The sequence below is a fragment of the Hippoglossus stenolepis genome, chromosome 1 (genome assembly GCF_022539355.2).
Source record: "Hippoglossus stenolepis isolate QCI-W04-F060 chromosome 1, HSTE1.2, whole genome shotgun sequence".
In the NCBI taxonomy this organism is placed as follows: Eukaryota; Metazoa; Chordata; class Actinopteri; order Pleuronectiformes; family Pleuronectidae; genus Hippoglossus; species Hippoglossus stenolepis.
The window spans coordinates 22,488,497-22,508,762 of record NC_061483.1 but is presented as its reverse complement, the minus strand read 5'-3'; the positions used below and the strand labels follow the sequence as shown (position 1 = coordinate 22,508,762).

The window sequence follows — 20,266 nt, the reverse complement described above, 5'->3', positions numbered from 1 at the left end:
TCGGTGTGGTAAGAAAACCCTAAAATAACTGACACCATCTTAAGGAAAAACATTTTTGACGTGTACTTTGACTTTTTAGTTTGGTCCATGTCCCATCCACAAACATAGGTGAGGTGGGGTTTATGACTTAGACTGCAGCCAGCCACCAGGTGGCGATCAAGAAGCTTTGGCTTCAGTCATGTCATCCATCTTTAAATACAGTCTATGGCACAAGCCAGGGAGGGTGTTTTATATGTAACGGATAACTCATTACAAGGTGTGCAGTTATTAAAAACATTCAATACTAACAAGAACGCTCATGGTCTCGATAATTTAAACTTTTTTCCTGAACAGCATAAGTTTAAAGCGGAATATCCCACATCGCAATTCTTTGAATGACACTTACTTTATGTTGGCAGTACTTTAGAGAAGCAGAGAGTATTCAGGTTTGAAACACAATGACACTGTGACATCACAGCTGTGTGGTTATCCGAAAGTCATGCACATGCTGTGGACGATGATAAAATATCAAAATGAGCTCAACACAGCGAAGTCTCATCAACTTTGTTTCCAGCACACTGTTTATTCTGAATCTTATAAAAAGCGGGGCATCACACTCTTTGAGAAACTGCTCATCTAAGTTAAAGATCTGGTTTTAACTATTTCTAAGTGCAATGAAAAAAGTGAGAGCAGTTGTCTGCTTGGCCAAACGACCCTCACTGAAATACACACTGCCTTTTATGAAGATGCATAATGTTACACTGCCCCTGTACTGCTTTGATGAAACCTTTAATACAATACCATTACAGCAATACATAATTTGTGTGATATTAATATTATGATAATGTATAATTTTTCACTTAACAGAACTGTTTACCCTCATTATTCCCAGCATAGTGACCCCACCTCCAGTCACAGAAACTTTCACAAGCAAAGACTAAAAAAACTTATGCAAACAACTTTATATACTAAAGTTCCATCTCTGGAGTTGTCAGTGTCATTATTTTCCTATATATCATAATTTTTCATAGAGATGGCAACACACATTCACCAAGAAATTAAAGACAGAAGTTAAATTACCTCCCAGATGGAAGAAAGTGCTAATGTTTTTTTTGTTGCACTGGTGGTAAGAATCTGATCCATCACCTTATCTTTGCTGACCTGTGGGGTGATGTGTCAGCCTCCAAATGGCTACAGAAAACTCAATGAGCTCTAGTTATTCACACAGGATTAAATGTATCGCTTTAAAATAAAGACGCTTTGGCTGAAGTGCATTTTTAAATATTCAATCAATAAACATGCTGGAAAGCAGCAGAACAGTAGCCAGGATCAGCAGATCTGCAGCTCCGTGTTGGGCTCTGGAGGTGCGACTGGATTTGGGACTGGAGGTGCGACTGGAGTTGGGACTGGAGATGAGACTGGAGTTGGGACTGGAGATGAGACTGGAGTTGGGACTGGAGATGAGACTGAAGGTGAGACCGGAGGTGAGTCTGGAGATGGGACTTTGCTGTAATTTTTTAGCTAGCGTAAGATTCAGTCTGCAGCTGTTCTGGATCCCCTTAGCAGGGATCTGGGTCTCACCGGGTAGGGTGACATTTAACTCATCACGGACCTGGAGGAAAATACAGAGAGAGACAAGAGAGGGAGGTGACATTTGAAATGAGTCAACTTTTGAATTAGTCTGTGCTATAGAGAACTCTCTTAAACTGTAAAAAGCAATATTTTAATCTGTTGGATATGTTCATTATTATTCAGTCAATCTCAGGAGGCAAACAAGATTACTGTTGAATCTGAAAATGTTATTTTGACCAACAGGGAGTTTTTTTTAAAGTTGCCACAAATTCTTAAATAAAGGATATGCATCCAGACAGATACATAAGTTTTGTTGTCAGAAAAACTAGAATTACTGTCCTGGGTTTGTGCCTCTGACAAACTGCAGTTCCAGTCCCTGGTATAATGCATTCACAAAAATATGAGGTCACTGTGGCCTTTGAACTTTGACCACTGAAATCTAATCAGTTCATCTTTTAGTCCAAGTGACAACTGGTCAAACTCTGAAGAAATTTCTTAAAAGGAAACTTAGGCCATTGTGATCTTGACCTTAAATTTTGATCACCAAATCTTATCAATTTATTGAATGAGTCTAAGTTTAAAAGGATTCTCTTAAAATAACCTGAGGTTACAGTGACCTTGACATTTGACCTCCAAAATCTAATCAGGTTGTCCTCGAGTCCAAGTGAATGTTCGTTTCAGATGTAATAAGATTCGTTCTGGTTGTTCCTAAAATATCATATTCACAAGAACATGACGTCTCCATGACCATGACCTTCGACCACAAAAATCAGTTCATCTTTAAGTCCAAATGAATGTTTTTACTTGTTCACAAGAACAAAAATGGGTCCTTGACCACAGAGATTTGATCAGTTCATGCTTCAGAACGACTTAATATTTGAACCAAATTTTAAATAAAATCCCTCATAGTGAGATCACAAGAATGGGACAGATGGACAACCAGAAAACATAATGTGTGGAGGCATAATAAAATAAACCGATATCAAGTCCAATATTTCAAACATATCCTTTACTCATTGTCTACAGCTAAACATTTGGGACATGGCACTTCCTCCCTTCATTAATCAAGGAAAGCTTTATATTTGACAAGAGAATACAGTATATTAATCTTCCAGCTCACCCGCTCCACCTCCCTAAAAACTCGCAGGAAATTCCTTCTAAGGACGTTAGCCAAATCGCTTTCTGTCCAGTTCCTCTGCAGCAGTTCCTGGATCAGGTCAGGATACTTGGACACATCGTCTAGCCCCTGAGGAAACCTGCAAAAAAACAAAAAAAACATTCACACATATTTATTTTGCAAAAGGCATCACTAAAAACTAATCGTGTAGTTGTAGGTAAATACTAATTAATAGTTACAACAATAAACCCTTTAAGCCTTTTATTATTATTTGTTTTGTGACATTGCTTTTTGGAACTGATGATGTCTGCATGTAGGGAATCAAACGAATTCGATCATCACTTTCTTTTTGCCTCTTCGCACTAAACCATTATTGATTTCTACCAATTTCAGTCTGCTGATAGCTGAGACGGCCAAATTGTTGATATGAAGACAGGCTAGCATGAGCACAGAATTGATCTGGTTCATGAACAACCTCTCAAACATGTTAGGAGAGTACGAGTGTACTTACCATGCTTTTTGTTTTGTTTTATCGTTACCCTGCAACCAGGTTTTAGAATACCTAGAGGCACTAAAACTAAAATGACAATTTGCAAGGGAGTATTTCTTACGTTGGAGCGCCTTCGAAGTCCGCCCCAAATCCGATCGACTCAGCTCCAATGACCTTCTTAATGTGATCAAAATGGTCTGTAAAACACATAATAAATGATCAATCAACTGAGAAACTCCAAATACCAGATTTAGAGTTCAAAATAGATGCCTCACCTGCCACGTGAGAGATGTTAGCCTTGTCTTCGCAGGAAACAAAATTGTTGTGGAAATTCACCATGATCAACCCCCCATTCTTTTTCTGAAACACATACACAAGTCATTGGATAAACTATGTATAAATACATTTTCACACACAAAGAACCTACATTTCTATCTCACATGCCTTCATTAGCTGTGTTGGTAGATGCGGTTAAGATCAAGTTTCTGTGTGACTTATCTATTTTACACACTCTGTAACTATGTTCTGCAGTAATCACTGTTTAACTGTACACACACACATCTGCAATATCTGGAATAATGAGGAACATGTCCCTCTAGGAACAGGGATGGCTGCTGTTAAATAAGGGAATTGCTATTGATCCATGTTACGTGCAGCAAGGTCAGGCAGGGTCAAAGGGCCTGTGTGTTTTCTTCCCTTCCCTGTCTCTCTCACCCAGGTGCTGTTGCTGATGGTGATGATGATGATGAAGATGATGATGGCTGCCTCCTGTGTAGCTGCTGCATGTGTTCAGCTCATTGGTATTCTTTTCACCTTGTGAGTGTGTGTGTGTGTGTGTGTGTGTGAATGTTATTACTCATGTTGTGGGGATTTAAAGCTCCAGTGTGTAAGATTTAGGTTAAGGATCTATTGTTAGAAACTGAACATAAAATAATCCTAGTGATATTTTCATCTAAATTGTATATTTTTGTTGTTTCCTTTACCCTAGAATGAGCCCTTTATATTTACATCTGGAGCAGGTCCTCTCTACGGAGGCCACCATGTTTTTTTACAGTAGCCCAGACTGGACAAACTAAACACTTTTTGAGTTTGTAAGACAACTGAAGGCCGTCACATGCCCTCTTTTATGTTTGGGAGGGGAGGGTGAAGTGAGGGATATTCAGCTGCAACATGAAAGTTCACCACTAGATGAAATACATTCTACACACTGAACCTTTAAATCTGTTTACACAGTCAAGTTATAGGGACTGGTTGCCCCCCAATAATTCAGGCAATCTGGGTCAATGTAATGTCTTCTGAAGTCACGGAGACCCAACACAAAGTGTGAGTGTGTGTTTAGTAGGAACGACTACAGAGGTGGTTTTGACTACTTTGGCATGTGTTTATATGTTAATAGCTAGATTTTGTCATCCCGAGATTCAATTCGCAAAACTGAGTATCCATGTAATAACGTTGTAATGTGATGTGTTCATGGATCGAAACATTAACATATTGAAGTGCGTTGCGGCTGGTGTGATCACCTCCCAAGATGTTCCCCAATTCATTAATTTCCCCAATTTATTGGTGTAAGTCTGTTTATCACGTTGATACACAAAACTCTACAGAGAAAAATGCACTGCATGTTCTTTGTCAGAGGGGTGAATAAAAGTGTAATTAAATGAATGAACTATAAATTAATCAGTGAGTTGATAAGCAGGCAAACAATTACTCAGTAAATTAGTTTTCTCACCAGCTTGTGCAGCAGAAAGTCAGGAACATTGCGCTGGCTACTACAGATGAAGTAGGAGGATGAATGGCTGAAAATAACAGGAGCCTTGGTGTGTTTCAGCACAGCCAAGGCCGTTTCCCAAGAAGTGTGGGAGATGTCCACTATCATCCCCAGTCTGTTCATCTCCTCCACCACAGCCTCGGAAAAACACATCCAAAAACCACTAAATCAACCAATCCCAGTATCATGGGAAGGAACACATGCACAGAAACACTCAGGCAGCAAGACAGCAATCAAGGAAGTCCTACAAGGAAGAGGCAACTGAAGAGGAAACACCTTATAAAGCTGTCTATTCAAAAGAAGCAGTTTATATTGTGTGTTATCTCAAATAAGTACATGTGTAAGGAATTGCAAGTCTAATTTGGGTAACAGCTGTGTCTCTATTCACGTTTGCATAGCATTAGCAAACTCGAACAATAACAAGGTCCAGTATGTTTAGCACAGTCCATTACTGAGGTGTCTAAAAGCTTAACAATGACATAATAATAATAAATAAAGTCATGTTAATCAAAAGGTTTCTCATTATAAATAAAACATCCATCTTAAATATTCAGTTATTTTATGTTCTGATAACAAAAAACTCAAAACAAGCTGACACTTTTGCAGTTGATATGACTGAAGATTGAGCTTACCTTCCCAAAGCTTGTCAGGCTGTTCGTCAGACTTTGATAGAAACTATACAACATTGAAGATGACTTTGCCCTGCATTGAAAAATGTTATTAAAACCACAAATCATCAGAAGGTGTAAAATATAAAAGAATGTTGGCATGTTAAGGGCATTTGAAGGTGTTTCTGTCTCTCTACAAATATAGGTTATTTTGCATAGAGGGAAAAGAATGTAAATATGTTTGATGACTTTATTCAGTCAACTGGGTAAAGAACTGCGTCTTAAACTCAATATGGTTCATTGTTTCATTTCATCTTTTTTTTAACTGGCTGCAATAGTCTAGTATAACTATAACATTGAAAATAAATTATTTTCATTACCAGGGTGTATTGCAGTTATGTGTGATGGTCATGGAGCGGACACCAAGACGGTAAAACATCCGCAGAGTTGGCAGGCTGCTGTCGATGGAGTGTCCTCCCTCAATGCTTATGAGACACGCTATCTTACGCCTCTTTTCAGCATTCTCCAGTTCTGCAGTGACAGACAACACATTGTATGACATTAACCCTTGTGTTGTTCCTGGGTCGAATTGACCCAGAGTGTGTGTGTGTGTGTGTGCGTGAGTGTGTGCGTGTGATCATACGCAAGCCCTGGCCAGTCAGGGTTAGGGTTAGGGTGACCCAAGGATTGTCATTATCCAATTCTCCTGGGGTAATTGAGACCAATGGATTGTCATTCTCGATTGTCATGGGAGGGGTCATTTAGACCACAGAGAGGGCGCTGTGGTGCTCTGCGGGGTCATTTAAACCCACACCTGATTCCAATTGAAATCAAGGGGGGGTACATTAGACCCACATATAAGTCTCAGTGTGCCACTCTCTCACGGACCATGGCACGATGTCGCATCAGGAGCGTTTCACCAGAGAACAGGTTCTCCAACAGCTATTCTCCCAGCAACCATCCTCTGAACCCGAAGAGGACGCGAAAGAGCCAGACCGAGAAAGAAGACAGAGAGGACGGAGACGGAGACGGAGACAACGGCGATAGCGAAGAAGACGAAGACGACGACGGTGACTACGAAGATGACGACGGTGACGAAGACTACGACCCAGTGGGTGATGCTTCTGCAGATTCGTCATCCTTGGAAGAAGAAGAAGAAGGAGGACAAGACCACGGCGACACCACCACCACCACCACTGGACTCGTGGAAAGAGAGACCTTCCCCTCAAGAAACGGGGAAATAACATGGTCCTCGAGGGCGTAAGGCCGAGAGGAGGGCCACTGCTCCTCCTCCTCCTCCTCCTCTTCCTCCTCCTCTGCTGCGGCTCAAAGCGGACAAATTGGCGGCCGTGCGAGAGGTCTGGGATGCGTGGGTGTCGCGGCTACCGCACCTCTACAACCCGGGGCCCGAAGTGACCGTGGACGAGCAACTGGTTCTGTTCAGAGGTTAGTCTTTTTTTTTTTTTATATTATTATTATGTTATGTTATGTTATGTTATGTTATGTTATGTAGATAGCGGCTGCTAGTCCTCGTCCTCATCTCATCTCCTCTCATCTTTTCTCCTCCTGTTTTTCTCCCTAGGCCGGTGTCCATTCCGTCAGTACATGCCCAGCAAGCCGGCGAAATACGGGATCAAGTCGTGGGTGGCCTGCGATGCGAAATCAAGCTACGCTTGGAAGATGCAAGTGTACACCGAAAGCCGAGGGCGGACGCCCAGAACGGAACCAGGGGTCGTGGGTAGTGCTCGATGTAACGGAGGGACTGCACGGTCGCATCACGCGCGACAATTACTTCACCTCCTTCGAACTCGCGGCAGCTCCTGGAGAGGAAGCTCACCGTGGTCGGCACTGTTCGGAAGAACAAGCCCGAGCTCCCGACCGGGCTGCTCGCGGTCAAGGAAGAGAGGTGTTCTCATCCAAGTTCGCATTCACGCCCACTGCCACTCTTGTGTCCTACATCCCAAAGAAAAACAGGAATGTGGTGCTCCTGAGCACACGGCACCCTGAGGCCGACATCAGCGACCGCGAGGACGGAAACCGGTCATCGTCCTGGACTACAACCGCAACAAAGGTGGCGTGGACAACCTAGACAAGGTGATCGGAGCATCAGCTGCCTTCGTGATATGGAGAGAGATCAACCCAGACTGGATGCCGGGCAAGCAGAACAAGCGGAGGGTGTTCCTAGAGCAGCTGGGAAAGGCTCTCGTGACTCCGTTCATCGCACTAAGGAGCGCATCCCCGCACAGGCGCGTCCGCCACGGTTGTGAAGGCTGTAAAGCCGCCGCCGCCGCCGCCGCACAGAGAGCTGTTGACTACGGCGCTCGACCAGTGTCCGGCCTCCTCCATAGACCTAGCAGCAGACCGCTCGGGCGATGAAGGAAAAGAGGTGTCAGATATGCCCCAGGAAAAAGGACTGTAAAACTCACACCATGTGCCGCGGGTGTAACAAATACATCTGCAAGGGCTGCTCACTTGTCTATTGCGCTACGTGTGCGTCCTAATATGGGGTGGGCTTATGGGGTGGGCTATGTGAGGGGGCCAACAGCCGGGGGAAGCAGGGACAACACAAGGGTTATTGCCTCAGATAAAACCTTATATTCAATACAAGCCAGTGAAATGTGCAAAAAAGAACAAAGAATTCTGAATCTTTTGAAAATGTACCACAATTTGTTTTTGAGTTTTGATTTCTTGTAAGAGAGAGTGCAACATCTCATTGTTCACAAGTAATTACCTTTTCATTATGATGCATAGATCCCTATAATTTCCATTCCCTTTCTCAAATTATGGACTGTAAGTAAGACATATGGGATAATATACATTTAAATTATGGAAAAAAAGAAAACAAATGCATGGTAAATCATAATTAGATAATTTGTTGCAACTGAGAGATTTTCTCAAAGACTTCTCTTCTTGACTCTGTGGTGTTTTTGGAGTTGTACAATACCTTCGGGAGATGTGACCAACTCAAACTGCTGGTACTCAGTGCACATGCGTCTGATCACATCTATTTGTTCCAGCGTCAGTCTCACGGCGTCCTTGTCTTGGGCCGGACAGAGTACAAAGGCTGCAAACATCTGACCAAGGAAGAGAGAGAGAGAGAGAAAGAGACATTTGAGTTTCTGACCTGACTGCCATTCTGAGCCAGAAGTCACTTGGTAGGATAATACCTGTGTCTGAACATGGCCTGCTTGGAGACGGGAGATGTCGGTGGTCAGATGGCTGAGATTATGAAGGTCAATTTCACTCAGGTTGTTGTTGTAATAGGCCCTCAGCGAAGTAGCTATGTCATTATGACTAACAAATGAGGGCACAAGAGAAGTGTGGGGGTCAGGATGGAGACGTATTTTAATCTGATTTAAGACATTTATTTCCACGAATGTGACTCATGTGTGGAGACGGCATCAAACAAGCTTTACGCGTCAATAAGAGGATATGTGGTCATCAATTCGTGTGCTCGGTCCCTGTCGGTCTCTGAGCCGTTTGCAGATATGAAACAACACAGAGAGGAGAGAACCAACAGGTGCCTGATGGAGTGCATGGAAAAGCTTGTCACTGCTTTCCTAGAAGACATGGTCTGAGGACACACACACACACACACACACACACACACACACACACACACACACACACACACACACACACACACATTACAGTGACAGCTAGAAACAACAGAGCATCTGAATACATGTTCTGAATCTGACTTGAAATACATTTTTTCATTTTGAAGTAAATATCTAATACATATAATAATAAAACAAATAACACAATATATAATATAATACAATTTAAAATGAAAAACCCAATAGACTCACATTGCAGGTGTGATAACAGCTTCTTGTTGAGGAGCTTGTTTCTCACAGCTCTTTTTCCGACTCAGCGTCCAAAGCGAACACAAGTCACACAAAACTGACTGGTGTGCTGCGTTCAAGGCGCGTCCAGAAAATATCGCTTTGTCTCACGGGTTGAAGGTTAAAGCCCCAGACGGAATGGGGTGGGGCCTCAAAGTTTTATTTTAAGCAGTGAAGTTGAATGCTATGTGTTTTGTCGGGTCACATAAACAGACCACCAATGTGAAACAACAACACTTGAGAACACAATCAAAACTTGAATTTCTTTTGTTTTCTTACGTGCAACACGCAGTTTTTATTTATTCTGTTGCTTCCCTCGGATTTTGAGACGTACGAGGGAGAAGAGAACGCAGCATGGAGACGCTGATGGGCGCCACCTGCTGACCGGAGCTTTAGCCTAAAATGCTAAAAGGAGCAGACCAGTGATCCATCATGTAATTCTACTTTTGACACATTTACATTCAAGCCACCATGTTTGTGTGCTGCAAACTCAACAAAACCCCATCTCGTTGAACTTGGCAATCTGTAAGTCAAAAGAAAATGGTAAACATTTTAAATTGATAGTGCTTGTTTAGCCCTCAAGCTAACCCAGCTAGCTAGGTAACTTTCTGCTTCCAACCCTGTTTGGCTAAAGTTGACCTCCTCTCTGCACAGCAGCCAGGGAGAATATACTCTGTGTACGGTTTGAAGCACGGAGAAAGTTTGGCTTGAAATGTTTGACTGGAGGGTATAAGTATGACTTTTTAACAGCAGATACTTTCATCTAGGAAAAGCATATGTCTTACTAATGACATTAATAAATGCTTGTGTGAGAAACTGACATCTTTTAACGTGCATTTCTAAGTGCTTCACCTGTTTTTATTGTGTTTTGACGATCTGTATCATCTGCTGGTTTGGTATTTGCAGATTGGAAGAACAGTCCCGACAGCCAGTAAACTGATGGCAGTTACATTAGGATGTATTTACAGAGACGGTCATGAAAAGAACTGGGGTCATTGTGGGTGATGAGTGGCACGCTCTCGCCTCCTCTATTTACCAAATTTGAAATGTCCTTTATTCCACAAGCCGTTAAGATTCTAAAAGAAGAAAAATGTGGATGTCCAGCTGGTCTGGACCAAATGTCAACCTATGTCACTCCAGAGCTGCTTGAAGGTACGATGGAAGTATGAGTGTAAGTTTTGACTATGTCTGTTGATGTTTCTGATTGTGATGTGATTATTGCTGCAAAGTTTGCCTATGGGTACAAATAAAGAATATCTGAATGAGTGTACCGCCTAGCAATTTATTTGATAGTGAATCGATTTGCACAAAGTCTCCATTGTTAAAGTGAGAATTCGCTGCAGAGGAAGAATGACAAATATAGCTATTTCACACAGTCAGATTTTGATGCGTCGATATCACATTAATTCTTCAACCAAAAATTCATATTCTTTTTGCTCAAATAAATGCAGGTGAAATTTGCTTGCCAGGAGCCCGTGGTCTGTACCTGCACAGAAACTTAAGCTGCTGCAGCAGATCTGCAAGAAAAGTTTGACATTTGGATCACACAACCCAACAGGGCAGGAGGTAAGAGAGCATTTATCTATAATAGTTATCTGATACTGATTATTGTGAAGCCTCCCAAATGCCATCCGTGGCTCCAGCAGCTTAAAATTGTCCCATTAGTCTGTGAGAAACCGCTACAGATCGACAAATGGCAACCAAACATTGACGAGTCTGGACAGTATTCGTGCGTTAAGTGCTAGAGGTCTCTTAATAGTTTCCATAGAGCAGCAGTAGTGGGATGTTGAATGCATTAGCTGTTAATGTGTTTGAGATAATTGTTTCTTTTGCCTGAGTAGTACTTTGGTTTTCTTTGGAAAGAGGAAAGCTTCAGCCTGCAGTGCGTAAAAGCTGTGTTCTAGGAATGCCTTGTAACAAATAGTTTATTTTGAATTCAGGACTGAATGCGATGGAAAACAAGGATGTGAAACATGTGGCCTGTGGTAATCCATCACATGTGCTGCAAACTGTTACTTTTACATGCTACATAGTATCCTTGGAATGATGTACAGGGGGGACACGTTGGCAAGATGTCCAATACTATTTGGTAACTGTTGACTCAAACAAAACCACCACTCGTTATGAGATGTAACACCTATTAATTTGAGATATAACTACACTGGCACTCAGTAGACAGCATAACTCTGCCAAGGCCCAATAACAGTCACCTTAAATTCAAATCAAGCCACACCAAATTGCACACACTCATAGATATCAGTCCTCAGAATGTGTCTGATAATTACTCTTTTTTTTTCATCAAGATCCACAAATTACTAACAAAACAAATGCAGACCAAAACATTAATTGTTGTTCCACAGAACCTTCGATCTCTCTCTCTGTGTCTGATCAAGAGGAAAAGATCATTTCAGGGATCATTCACCTGGAGCAAAACCTTGTTTTTAACTTTGCTGTAATAAGAATCCTTCCCCAAAAAGATGCATCTGGTTTTGTGAACTCTTACAAGCTGGTCTGAACGCAGCGGTCCAGACCCCATAAAACAGCATCTGCTTTAATTTTCTTTCAAACTTGAAATGTGCGTGTGCTTAATGAATCCAGGCTGGATTGTGCAAATGTGAATGAGTGTGGTGTTGATGGGGAGCATCAGGGTGCCACACATGAATTTCAATTAATTTCAGTGGGAAGATGCGGAGCCTGATTCTCTGGTCCACCCACTGAGACTTGGCCTTGGAGTCTGTAATGAGGAGAGTGAATCGGCTGTGATTGGAGCACCCTACTGCTTCAATGGAGTAATCACAACTGTGTTGATATTACTCTACCAATCCTCCCACTGCGCGGAGTGGACCCCCAGCTGACACTGTTTGAATTCAAATTAACCAAATCATTTAGTCATATTGCCGACCTTGGCGCGGATTGTGACTGGCAATACAAGAGATAAAAATCTGTCACGTTAAACTGTGTCTTTAGACTTTGATGAGGAAGCTTGAGCCAACATTTTTGTGAAGCTGGCTGCTGTAGCTGTTTTAAAAAATGTGGTGTAAAGCAAAGGTGCAGGGGTAAGGTCACTATTCAGTAAACGACTTTATAAAATTGTATCTGTTTAATGTTTTCTTTGAAATCCCAAATAGAACATTGATACCTCCGGAGAGAAGCACTGTGAATCACCCTGAGAGAAAAAAAAAAGACTCCATTAGGAAATGCCTCTGGCCTCACATGATTTTTGGCCGGTACCAGTACCAATAATATAGTTTGTGGAACGTTTAACTACACCACCTTATAGTTAATACAAAGTGCATTTTGAATTACTACAGAAAGACATGGGAAAATCTGTCTTTCAAACGGACACAGAAAGTCCTTGTTATTCTTTAATTGTAATGCTGATATAATTAAAAACGAAAATGAAATAGCAGTCTATTCCTTTTTATTATAGTTGTGCTGTGGAGAAGTTACTGGAGCAGAATAATTTTACAGTTTATATTAAAACCCTCCACCTACCATGTAGCAATATATTTGTGCTTACACTGCTTAACTTCAAACAGAAAATCAATTCAGCTGTACCTTTTATGAATCATGTTTTTTGGATGATTGCAGTTTGCTGGGGGAGATTTTACAAACCTGTAAAAAAAAATGTTGTAGACAGTAGATTGGTTGTCCAGTTTTAAATCAGCACCATCAGCCCTGTAGTACACACTGTCTACCAGTCGTCCAACCTGAACGACCATACAACTTGTACGCTGTTTGTCCCTATATCCTGATATGACCCAAAGAGCCTCTGTTGAATTGTGAGCCTGTGATGGCCGGCGTTCTGAACACGCCATGGTTACAATATTGAACATGCAGTTAACATTTTTGGACAGTCATGTTTTTGTCAGACTTAGGCACAAAAATAGGTGTTGGCAACAAAACAACTTGGTGAGGGATGTTGTGGTGGTTAGAATAATAAACACACAGTTACAGTATAGTACGGTCATGGATCATTCTGATTAAATCAGTTATATCATCAGGAAGAATTAAAACAGCCTACATGTAACTTATTGAACCCTGCAGAACCCTATATCAAACAAAAAACGTATTGAAATTTAAAATATACTTTGAGCCAAACCGTTTGAATAATAAAAGCAATAGTCTTATTTTGGTTGTCCGGGAAATTTTGGTGGTGAGCGTCCTCAGGGAAGCAAAAGCTATTCAGTTGCTGCACTTTTTAAATATCTGTTGCATTTACAGTGCTACAATGTTAATTATCCAAAGCTTTTGGAGAGAAGGCTTTTTAAAATCTCGCTGTTTCAAGTGTGAGATGCTTACGAAAACCAGTGTGCTTTCTTTTCAAAGATTGTATTGATCACATTACAAAGGTGCATCCAATGACACAAATAACAGCTAGAGGCAGAAGATGTTCATCACTCAGTGCTGATTAGATCATGACCATGAATGATAATATGCAACCCAGAAGCACTGCAGTGCACATAACACTTACCTATACGTTTTCATTTGTATTCTGTAGCAGTTGAGTAATTATATTTAACACATGCACTTCCCCCATGTGGACATTTTTCATGAAGGGTCGGAGGACAAAAGCTGACCCAGGGTTTATTCATTTCCAGCTCACCATTATAGCGTTTATCTTCATGTTTCCCTTAAGGCTGAAGTGTCCTGCCTCTGCCCTTTTACTAGATAATACTGAAACAAAGCGAAGAACATATTCACTGGAGCAGACCTGTATGTGTCAGCGGTGTGTGTGCATGGGTAGTGTTTCCATTTTTACTTATTTCACAAGTCTTGCCTTTTCCCGTTTCTCATAAAAACCTTTCTAAAAGAGTGTCTATCACCAGGTTTGCTTCTCAAAATACTGGCAACCTCTTTTATACTTTGAATTCTTTAAGCTTACTGAGTCTGAGGTACTCTCATGTGGATGAGGGAAGGTTGATAATAGCGTAGAATTCAGGATTTTTACTGTTGGAATTAAAATATAGCAGCTGCAGTAAGATTTCGATTTAAACAAGCAAAATATAGCATGGCCGACAGCTGCTATTTACTTGTTGTAAATTCAGTTTTATTTTTAAAACACAAAGTTCATCAGATAATGGTGGTCTTATCTTCGACCCAACAGTCGCTAGGGCTATAAATGTCTGTCGAATTTATACCTGCAATAGGAACTCTGAACAAGGATGTATCTTTTCACATTTGACTTTGAGCCAATTTGTCCACCAGAGGGCAGCAACAGTCAGAACAAATCCTTGCTGGTTTTCATCATGTTTATAAGCCCTTGCCTCAAATTAGAAAATTAATCAAAAACCTGCATAATACGAAAAACTATCAGATGCATGCTTGTAACTAAACACATAAATTAATGCACAAATAATTCAAAGAGATTAAGAGAAAAAGTTTCCTTTACATTCTCACAACATGATGCTGCTGCTGCTACAACATGTTCATGTTGCTATCAATTGAGTCACATTTTTCTTTTTTAAGATGGTGTTTTATTTAGGGTCAATACAGTGTGCCTTCATTTTCTATCAGGGCTTGTGAAAGACTGCTGAAACCATTTTAGTCTCCGAACTTCTCATTTCTTTTGCCCTGGATTCTGGCAGCCATGTAGTCAGTGTTCATTATCTGCTCTTACAGCTTTGACTTTAGCACAGCAATTACATCCTCAGCTGCGCTGATTAATCCAACATGGAGGCATTTCACAAAATGGTTTTGAAAAGACATTTCCAGACACTTACCAGGGAGTAGCTGTGGCACGGCTTGTTTATGCAGATAGACCACAGCCAGTCATATTGCAATAAGATGTTTTCAATGGCTGCTTAAGTGGTCTCTTAACTTCTAGTGTACACTGTGCAGGAAACAATAGACTGTTTGGAAAATAATTTATTTAATCTATTTTAAACAAAGGTCTGCCAAACTTCATGCTCTAGGGTTAATATGTATTTCTCTATTGTTGAACATATTTCCTCTGTGGACATTCGTTAATATGTCTCAATGCTTTCTGCTTTACTGCTTAACCTTCCATTCTCTCGCAGCAATCACACAATCAATCACTGTCCCATTACTTGACAAGGCAGACAAAGAGACTGTATGAGTGAGAAAAACCTTTTGGCCTGTCTTGACAAGCAAGAGGAATGTTGACTTCAGAGGCTAACACGGGCAGAAAACATAGGCCCAGTAAATATTCAATTTAAAGGATTCCCAGATAAGGCGAGTTGAAAAATTGAGGCAGCACCCATTCTTCTAGATAAGAGAAGACGGAACCATCTGGAGGCTGGGAGATAGCGAACTCCCACGCCATCCCAGAGACCTCACTCTCATCTGCTGCAGCAGCAGAGAAGGGGAAAAAAGAGTGCCAACACTTTCATTATGTTAACTTCAAAATGAATTTATTCACAGTCAGTGCATGCAGTTATTGGCTTTGGTAAACAGAAGGTTACTGTTGTGTCTGCCATGATAGATAACTGAGATTGGTCAGTGTTAATATAATGTTGTTTTCCCTTTTAGAGATTTAATAGTTTAATAAGTATTTTTCAAGTATTACAAAAGAAAAGTAAATTGATTTTTTGTTCTACTTTGTGCCGAAACCTTAAATATGCTCCATCAATATTTTACAACAAAAAAACATAAAAACAAGATCACTGTTCTCTAACAAAAATACACCCACAAAATGTATACGTGACCCAGATAATGTTAAATCGTAAATTTAAGCTGCCACTTGGTCTGTTTCACGGAAAGAGAACATGCGTTTGAACATGTTTGTGCACTCAGTTTATATACGCTGTGCTTATAGTAGTGCTTTTAGTATAGTATATTTTAGGCCAAGGTTTGTATCCCCTACAATTCCACCTTTTCTGCATCTTTAAAAACAAATGTCACCGGCAGAATGGACTCTCAACTTCTGAATAACCTTGTCCTCGTTCTTATAATGCACTTGGACTCTTCGCCCATGCTTTTTTGTGCCAGCCACATTGGATTTAGCTCCAGGATAATGCATTTGCCAGTACGCTTTATCTATTCTCTCAGTCAGGTACGCTATACTGTTATCCCTAATTACCCCCACTACATTTTACACTTGGCCCAGAATTCTTAATGCTTGATAACAGATGCGGGTCGATTTAAAATTTACTTATAGCAGCATTATCTTTTTGACCTGCATCGTGGACCGACTGTCCCACAGGCTCTTGGGTGAAAGCTGTTAACTCTGTGATAACAACGACCTGAAGTGATAACCTTCCAGCAGTCTCGAGGACACAGTTTGCCACATATGTGCTGTATTGCAGTGGCAGCATTTCTTATTCAACCTTGGGTGCTCTGCTGTGCTCTGATTCATTTAATGGGATTGAGAGGGAGGTTAATCACAATGTCTGCCATAGACGGGTAAAGTGCTGGCTGACCACTATATGAAATATTACCATTTGTATTCCTTTGAAAGAATATGAACAGAAATGCCACAAGTGAATTGTCCTTTTTTCTCTCTAAGCTGTAATAGAATTGTCTCCCCTGTTAGGAGTCACTTTGATTAATTTACTTTTGGAGGCAGATATCTGCATTTGCAGATTTTCATTAAGATCAACACTAAAAGCTTCAGACAAGGTTCCACTTGTCTAAGTTATTATCCCCAGAAGACATGGTTGATTAAGTGGAAAGTTCTTAAGTATTTGGATATATCTAGACTCAGGGAGGTTTATTTTTTTTGTCTTGTTTTAGGGCAAATTTTCAAGAAATATATGTAGAAATCTTTAATCCATAAAATTCAATATGTGCGCTTCTAGCTGTTTTATTTTTTCACTGCTGCATTCTGCTCGGAGTTTTGATCCAATTGCCATCCATGTCTGCAGCATCCAGTTAAGCTTCAGCAATTACTCAGAGATACCTTTATTTGCAACTAAAATGGTATCCAAATGGTGTGAAAAAGAGGGGAGGCATTATATATAGAAATGTCAGCTGGAGAGAGCTTGCAGCCGTTTAATTTATTATCAAATATAAGTGTATGGTGTTGCCGTAAAACTTGGTTCTTTTAAGATGACACTGTTCAGCATATTATATTTCCTGAAACAAATGGCAGTATATAGTGGAAGAGGTCGACTACACTATACAATAGATGTGATGGGTGGGTAGACCTATAGGCTGTGTGTAGCACGTTGCCTGGATTTTATATTTGCAGGAACTGTGTAGTGTGAAGCTCTGTCAAGCCTAGTATTAATCCTTTTCTCCACTGTGTTGTGTGATGTTATGTTGTTATCTTAATGATTATCTGTGCTTGTATTTCTGCTCTAGGCATTTCTGTCAGGCGGGGTTGGTTTAGGAGCTGTGCCTTATCAACAGCTTTGTCATTAAATCTGCTTTTTCTACAGACAAATTTCACTGCCGTTATTCTTATCAAAAGATCAGCACACTGTGATTTTCTGTTCAATCAGAGCTTTTCAAATTCAATAATGTTTAAGAAAGACGGAATGGAATACAAAACAAAGTTTCCTTTGGAAAAAAACATTTAATTTTTTTTTCTTGAGAGCTAATAATCAGACAAATAAAATTGGTATGTTTTGCATTTTTCAAATCATCAATGGCTTCAATCTGCTTTTACTTTATGTTCTTGGTTCTAGCTTGTGTATTTTCAAAGACCACACTTAAGTGCATGGAGGAATAGAGATGATTGTAACGTGATGTTACTAAATGATTTGGTCCACAGGCCATTGACAGTTCACTGCAACATGGAACCTGTGAAATTCATGGCTCTTTCTTTAGTTTGTGTGAAATGGGATATGAATCTGTTAAAGATTTTACAGCATGATAGCACTCATCATCACCATTTGTGGCTTTGAGAGATTCTTTTGGACGTGCCGAGAAAGACATCCCTTAAATGCTGTATGTACAGAGGCAAGCTTTTACGTCCAAGTCAAACTGACCTCTGGAGGCTGGAATTGGTACTCAGTTCTTCTGAAAAAGCACTGTTCTGTCTGAGTGAATGTTCTGATTGTCTCAGCATTGTGCTTGAGTGGAGGGCAGCTCCAAATGAACTCCTCTGATTCAATCCGCTCCACTGTTTGACACCCGTTCAGCCAGTCAGTGAGGAGGGAGAACTGAGACCCCATCCCCCAAACACACTCTCTTACAGTGAGTGAAACTGCTGTATGGCAAAGGTCCAAGAGGTCTCTTGCATGCTGTCTGTGAAGCAGATTCGACACCCTCTTTTTCCTCCCACAATGCAGTGAGGTTCTCCGGAGGTTGATAGCCTGGTTCCTGGGGATCCAGCGGGTCTTTGGAAAGAAGAATGCTGATGGAAGGCACAGTCCTGTGCACCGTCATCTCAGATGCCCCCCCTTCAGAACTCTCCCACACCTCTTTGACCACCTTGTAGCGGAGTTTAGTCAGCTGGTGCAGAGAGCCCACTTTTCGTTTCATGATCTCAGCACAAGTGATGGTCTTTGTGACCGCACGGCCCGACCCAGTGAAGACCACCTGCCTCAGTCCACCACCACTTAAACATTTCTCTCCCTGCATGCGTGCCATGGCAAATCCCATTAAGTTGCGGATTTTACTTCCCTCCTTCACACGCATCTCCAGCACCCCAGAAGCCAATCCTGGGAAGGGACAGGGACTATCCTCCTCAGTTCGGCAGACTTTCTTGAACCCCTCCTGCCCAAGTTTTAGTGCTGGAGGAGGGACTGGTAGTGGTGCTTGCTTCAGCGGGCTGGAAACAGTGACCACTGCTGGTTGGCCAGCATTTCTGCAACTTTGACCCTGGTAGAAGGGGCACATCCCCGAGGTCACCCCATTTTCCATTTGAATCTGTCTGCTCACCTCAAGTTCTGGGTTGGGCCTGACGGCGTCTCTGGTCAGGTACTGGTTCTGGCCAGTGACCACTCCACACCCTGTGAACATTTCTACTGTCCTTAATGCTCTACTGCAGTGTTAGTCAAGACGCACACTTGGAAACAGCTCAACATAATTTTCTTATGTATGTGGCACTTCTCTCTCCCTCCAGTCAATAGCTTTAAAGTTTCAAGACTTCACATAAGAAATATTACCCGCTCCCGAGAGCACTATCAATGAAGTCTTTAATGCTCCCTCTCAGAAGGAGCTGGAGAAATAAGATAAACGCCTGGCTGGTGAATTAAGAGCACTGTCGGGACCATTCAAGATGTTCTTTAAAGAGTATCTCAATTTCATACCACAAATGACTGTATGTAAAGTGCTCAGGAGAGGGATAGAAAAAAAATTATAATTACTCCTCTTTCCTTCGTTTGTATGTATTTCATATGGTGCTTTCAATCTCAATAGCTGCAAAAGATATGGAGTACTTTGTTGATTTTTCTTTAACAAAACTTTTCTACAGAGAAGCTCAAATTAAAACCTGTTTCTTTGCGTTCCAGTCCAGCGTTGTTGATTTTGATCTGCTGATCATGTCGCTTTCAATTCAAAATTGACCTCTTGGATTGTCCAGCTGTTATGGTCCACCTCCTATTTTGGACTCCTAGATGTTTTACTCAAGCTTGAGTAGGTTTCCGTCTCCTCTCCTCCTCTCCGCTCATCCTGGCATCCACTGAAGTTGAGGTCAGGTTTGCATGGAGGTCGACACCTGGTGTTTCCTCCCTGGAGCTCGGTCTTGTCTCCAGTGATGCTCTGGAAAGTCTGTTCTGTTCCCCACAAAGAGACATAAGGGACAGGAGCTGCCTCACAAATGCTCACAGGAGGAGTGTCTGTGTGGTTGAGGGGGAGCATGAGGGAAAGGGGAGACAGCCCTCTTAAAGGCGCAGGTCTTTTCATCTTTTAGATGAACACCCTCCCCTCCACAACTGAAGCCTGTCATCTGAGGAAAAGAGGAGGGTAGGGCTACTGTGTTCCTTTAAAACCTAGAACATAGATCCCGGGCAACTTTGTCAATCTCTTTAGAGG

General features: G+C 41.4%; 2 protein-coding genes and 1 long non-coding RNA gene across 3 annotated transcripts; 1 reads left to right on the top strand and 2 right to left on the bottom strand.

The window, feature by feature from the left end:
• Positions 1 to 1,244: 1,244 nt before the first annotated feature.
• dpep2 (dipeptidase 2) lies at positions 1,245 to 9,467 on the bottom strand. The gene is made up of 11 exons (XM_035156678.2): positions 9,347 to 9,467; positions 8,951 to 9,108; positions 8,702 to 8,828; positions 8,479 to 8,608; positions 5,915 to 6,065; positions 5,559 to 5,628; positions 4,888 to 5,064; positions 3,434 to 3,518; positions 3,280 to 3,355; positions 2,672 to 2,807; positions 1,245 to 1,591 (listed from the first exon to the last, which is right to left on the bottom strand). Exons 2-11 carry the CDS (start codon positions 9,103 to 9,105, stop codon positions 1,265 to 1,267), a joined length of 1,434 nt encoding a protein of 477 aa, XP_035012569.2. The 5' UTR covers positions 9,106 to 9,108; positions 9,347 to 9,467; the 3' UTR covers positions 1,245 to 1,264.
• Positions 9,468 to 9,555: 88 nt separating this feature from the next.
• LOC118111997 lies at positions 9,556 to 10,652 on the top strand. Its single transcript, XR_004697174.2, has 2 exons — positions 9,556 to 9,907; positions 10,289 to 10,652. It is a non-coding gene; the product is annotated as an uncharacterized LOC118111997 (long non-coding RNA).
• A 5,082-nt stretch (positions 10,653 to 15,734) lies between these two features.
• LOC118110384 lies at positions 15,735 to 20,049 on the bottom strand. The gene has a single exon (XM_035158064.2). It carries the CDS (start codon positions 19,250 to 19,252, stop codon positions 18,434 to 18,436), a length of 819 nt encoding a protein of 272 aa, XP_035013955.1. The 5' UTR covers positions 19,253 to 20,049; the 3' UTR covers positions 15,735 to 18,433.
• Positions 20,050 to 20,266: the final 217 nt, after the last annotated feature.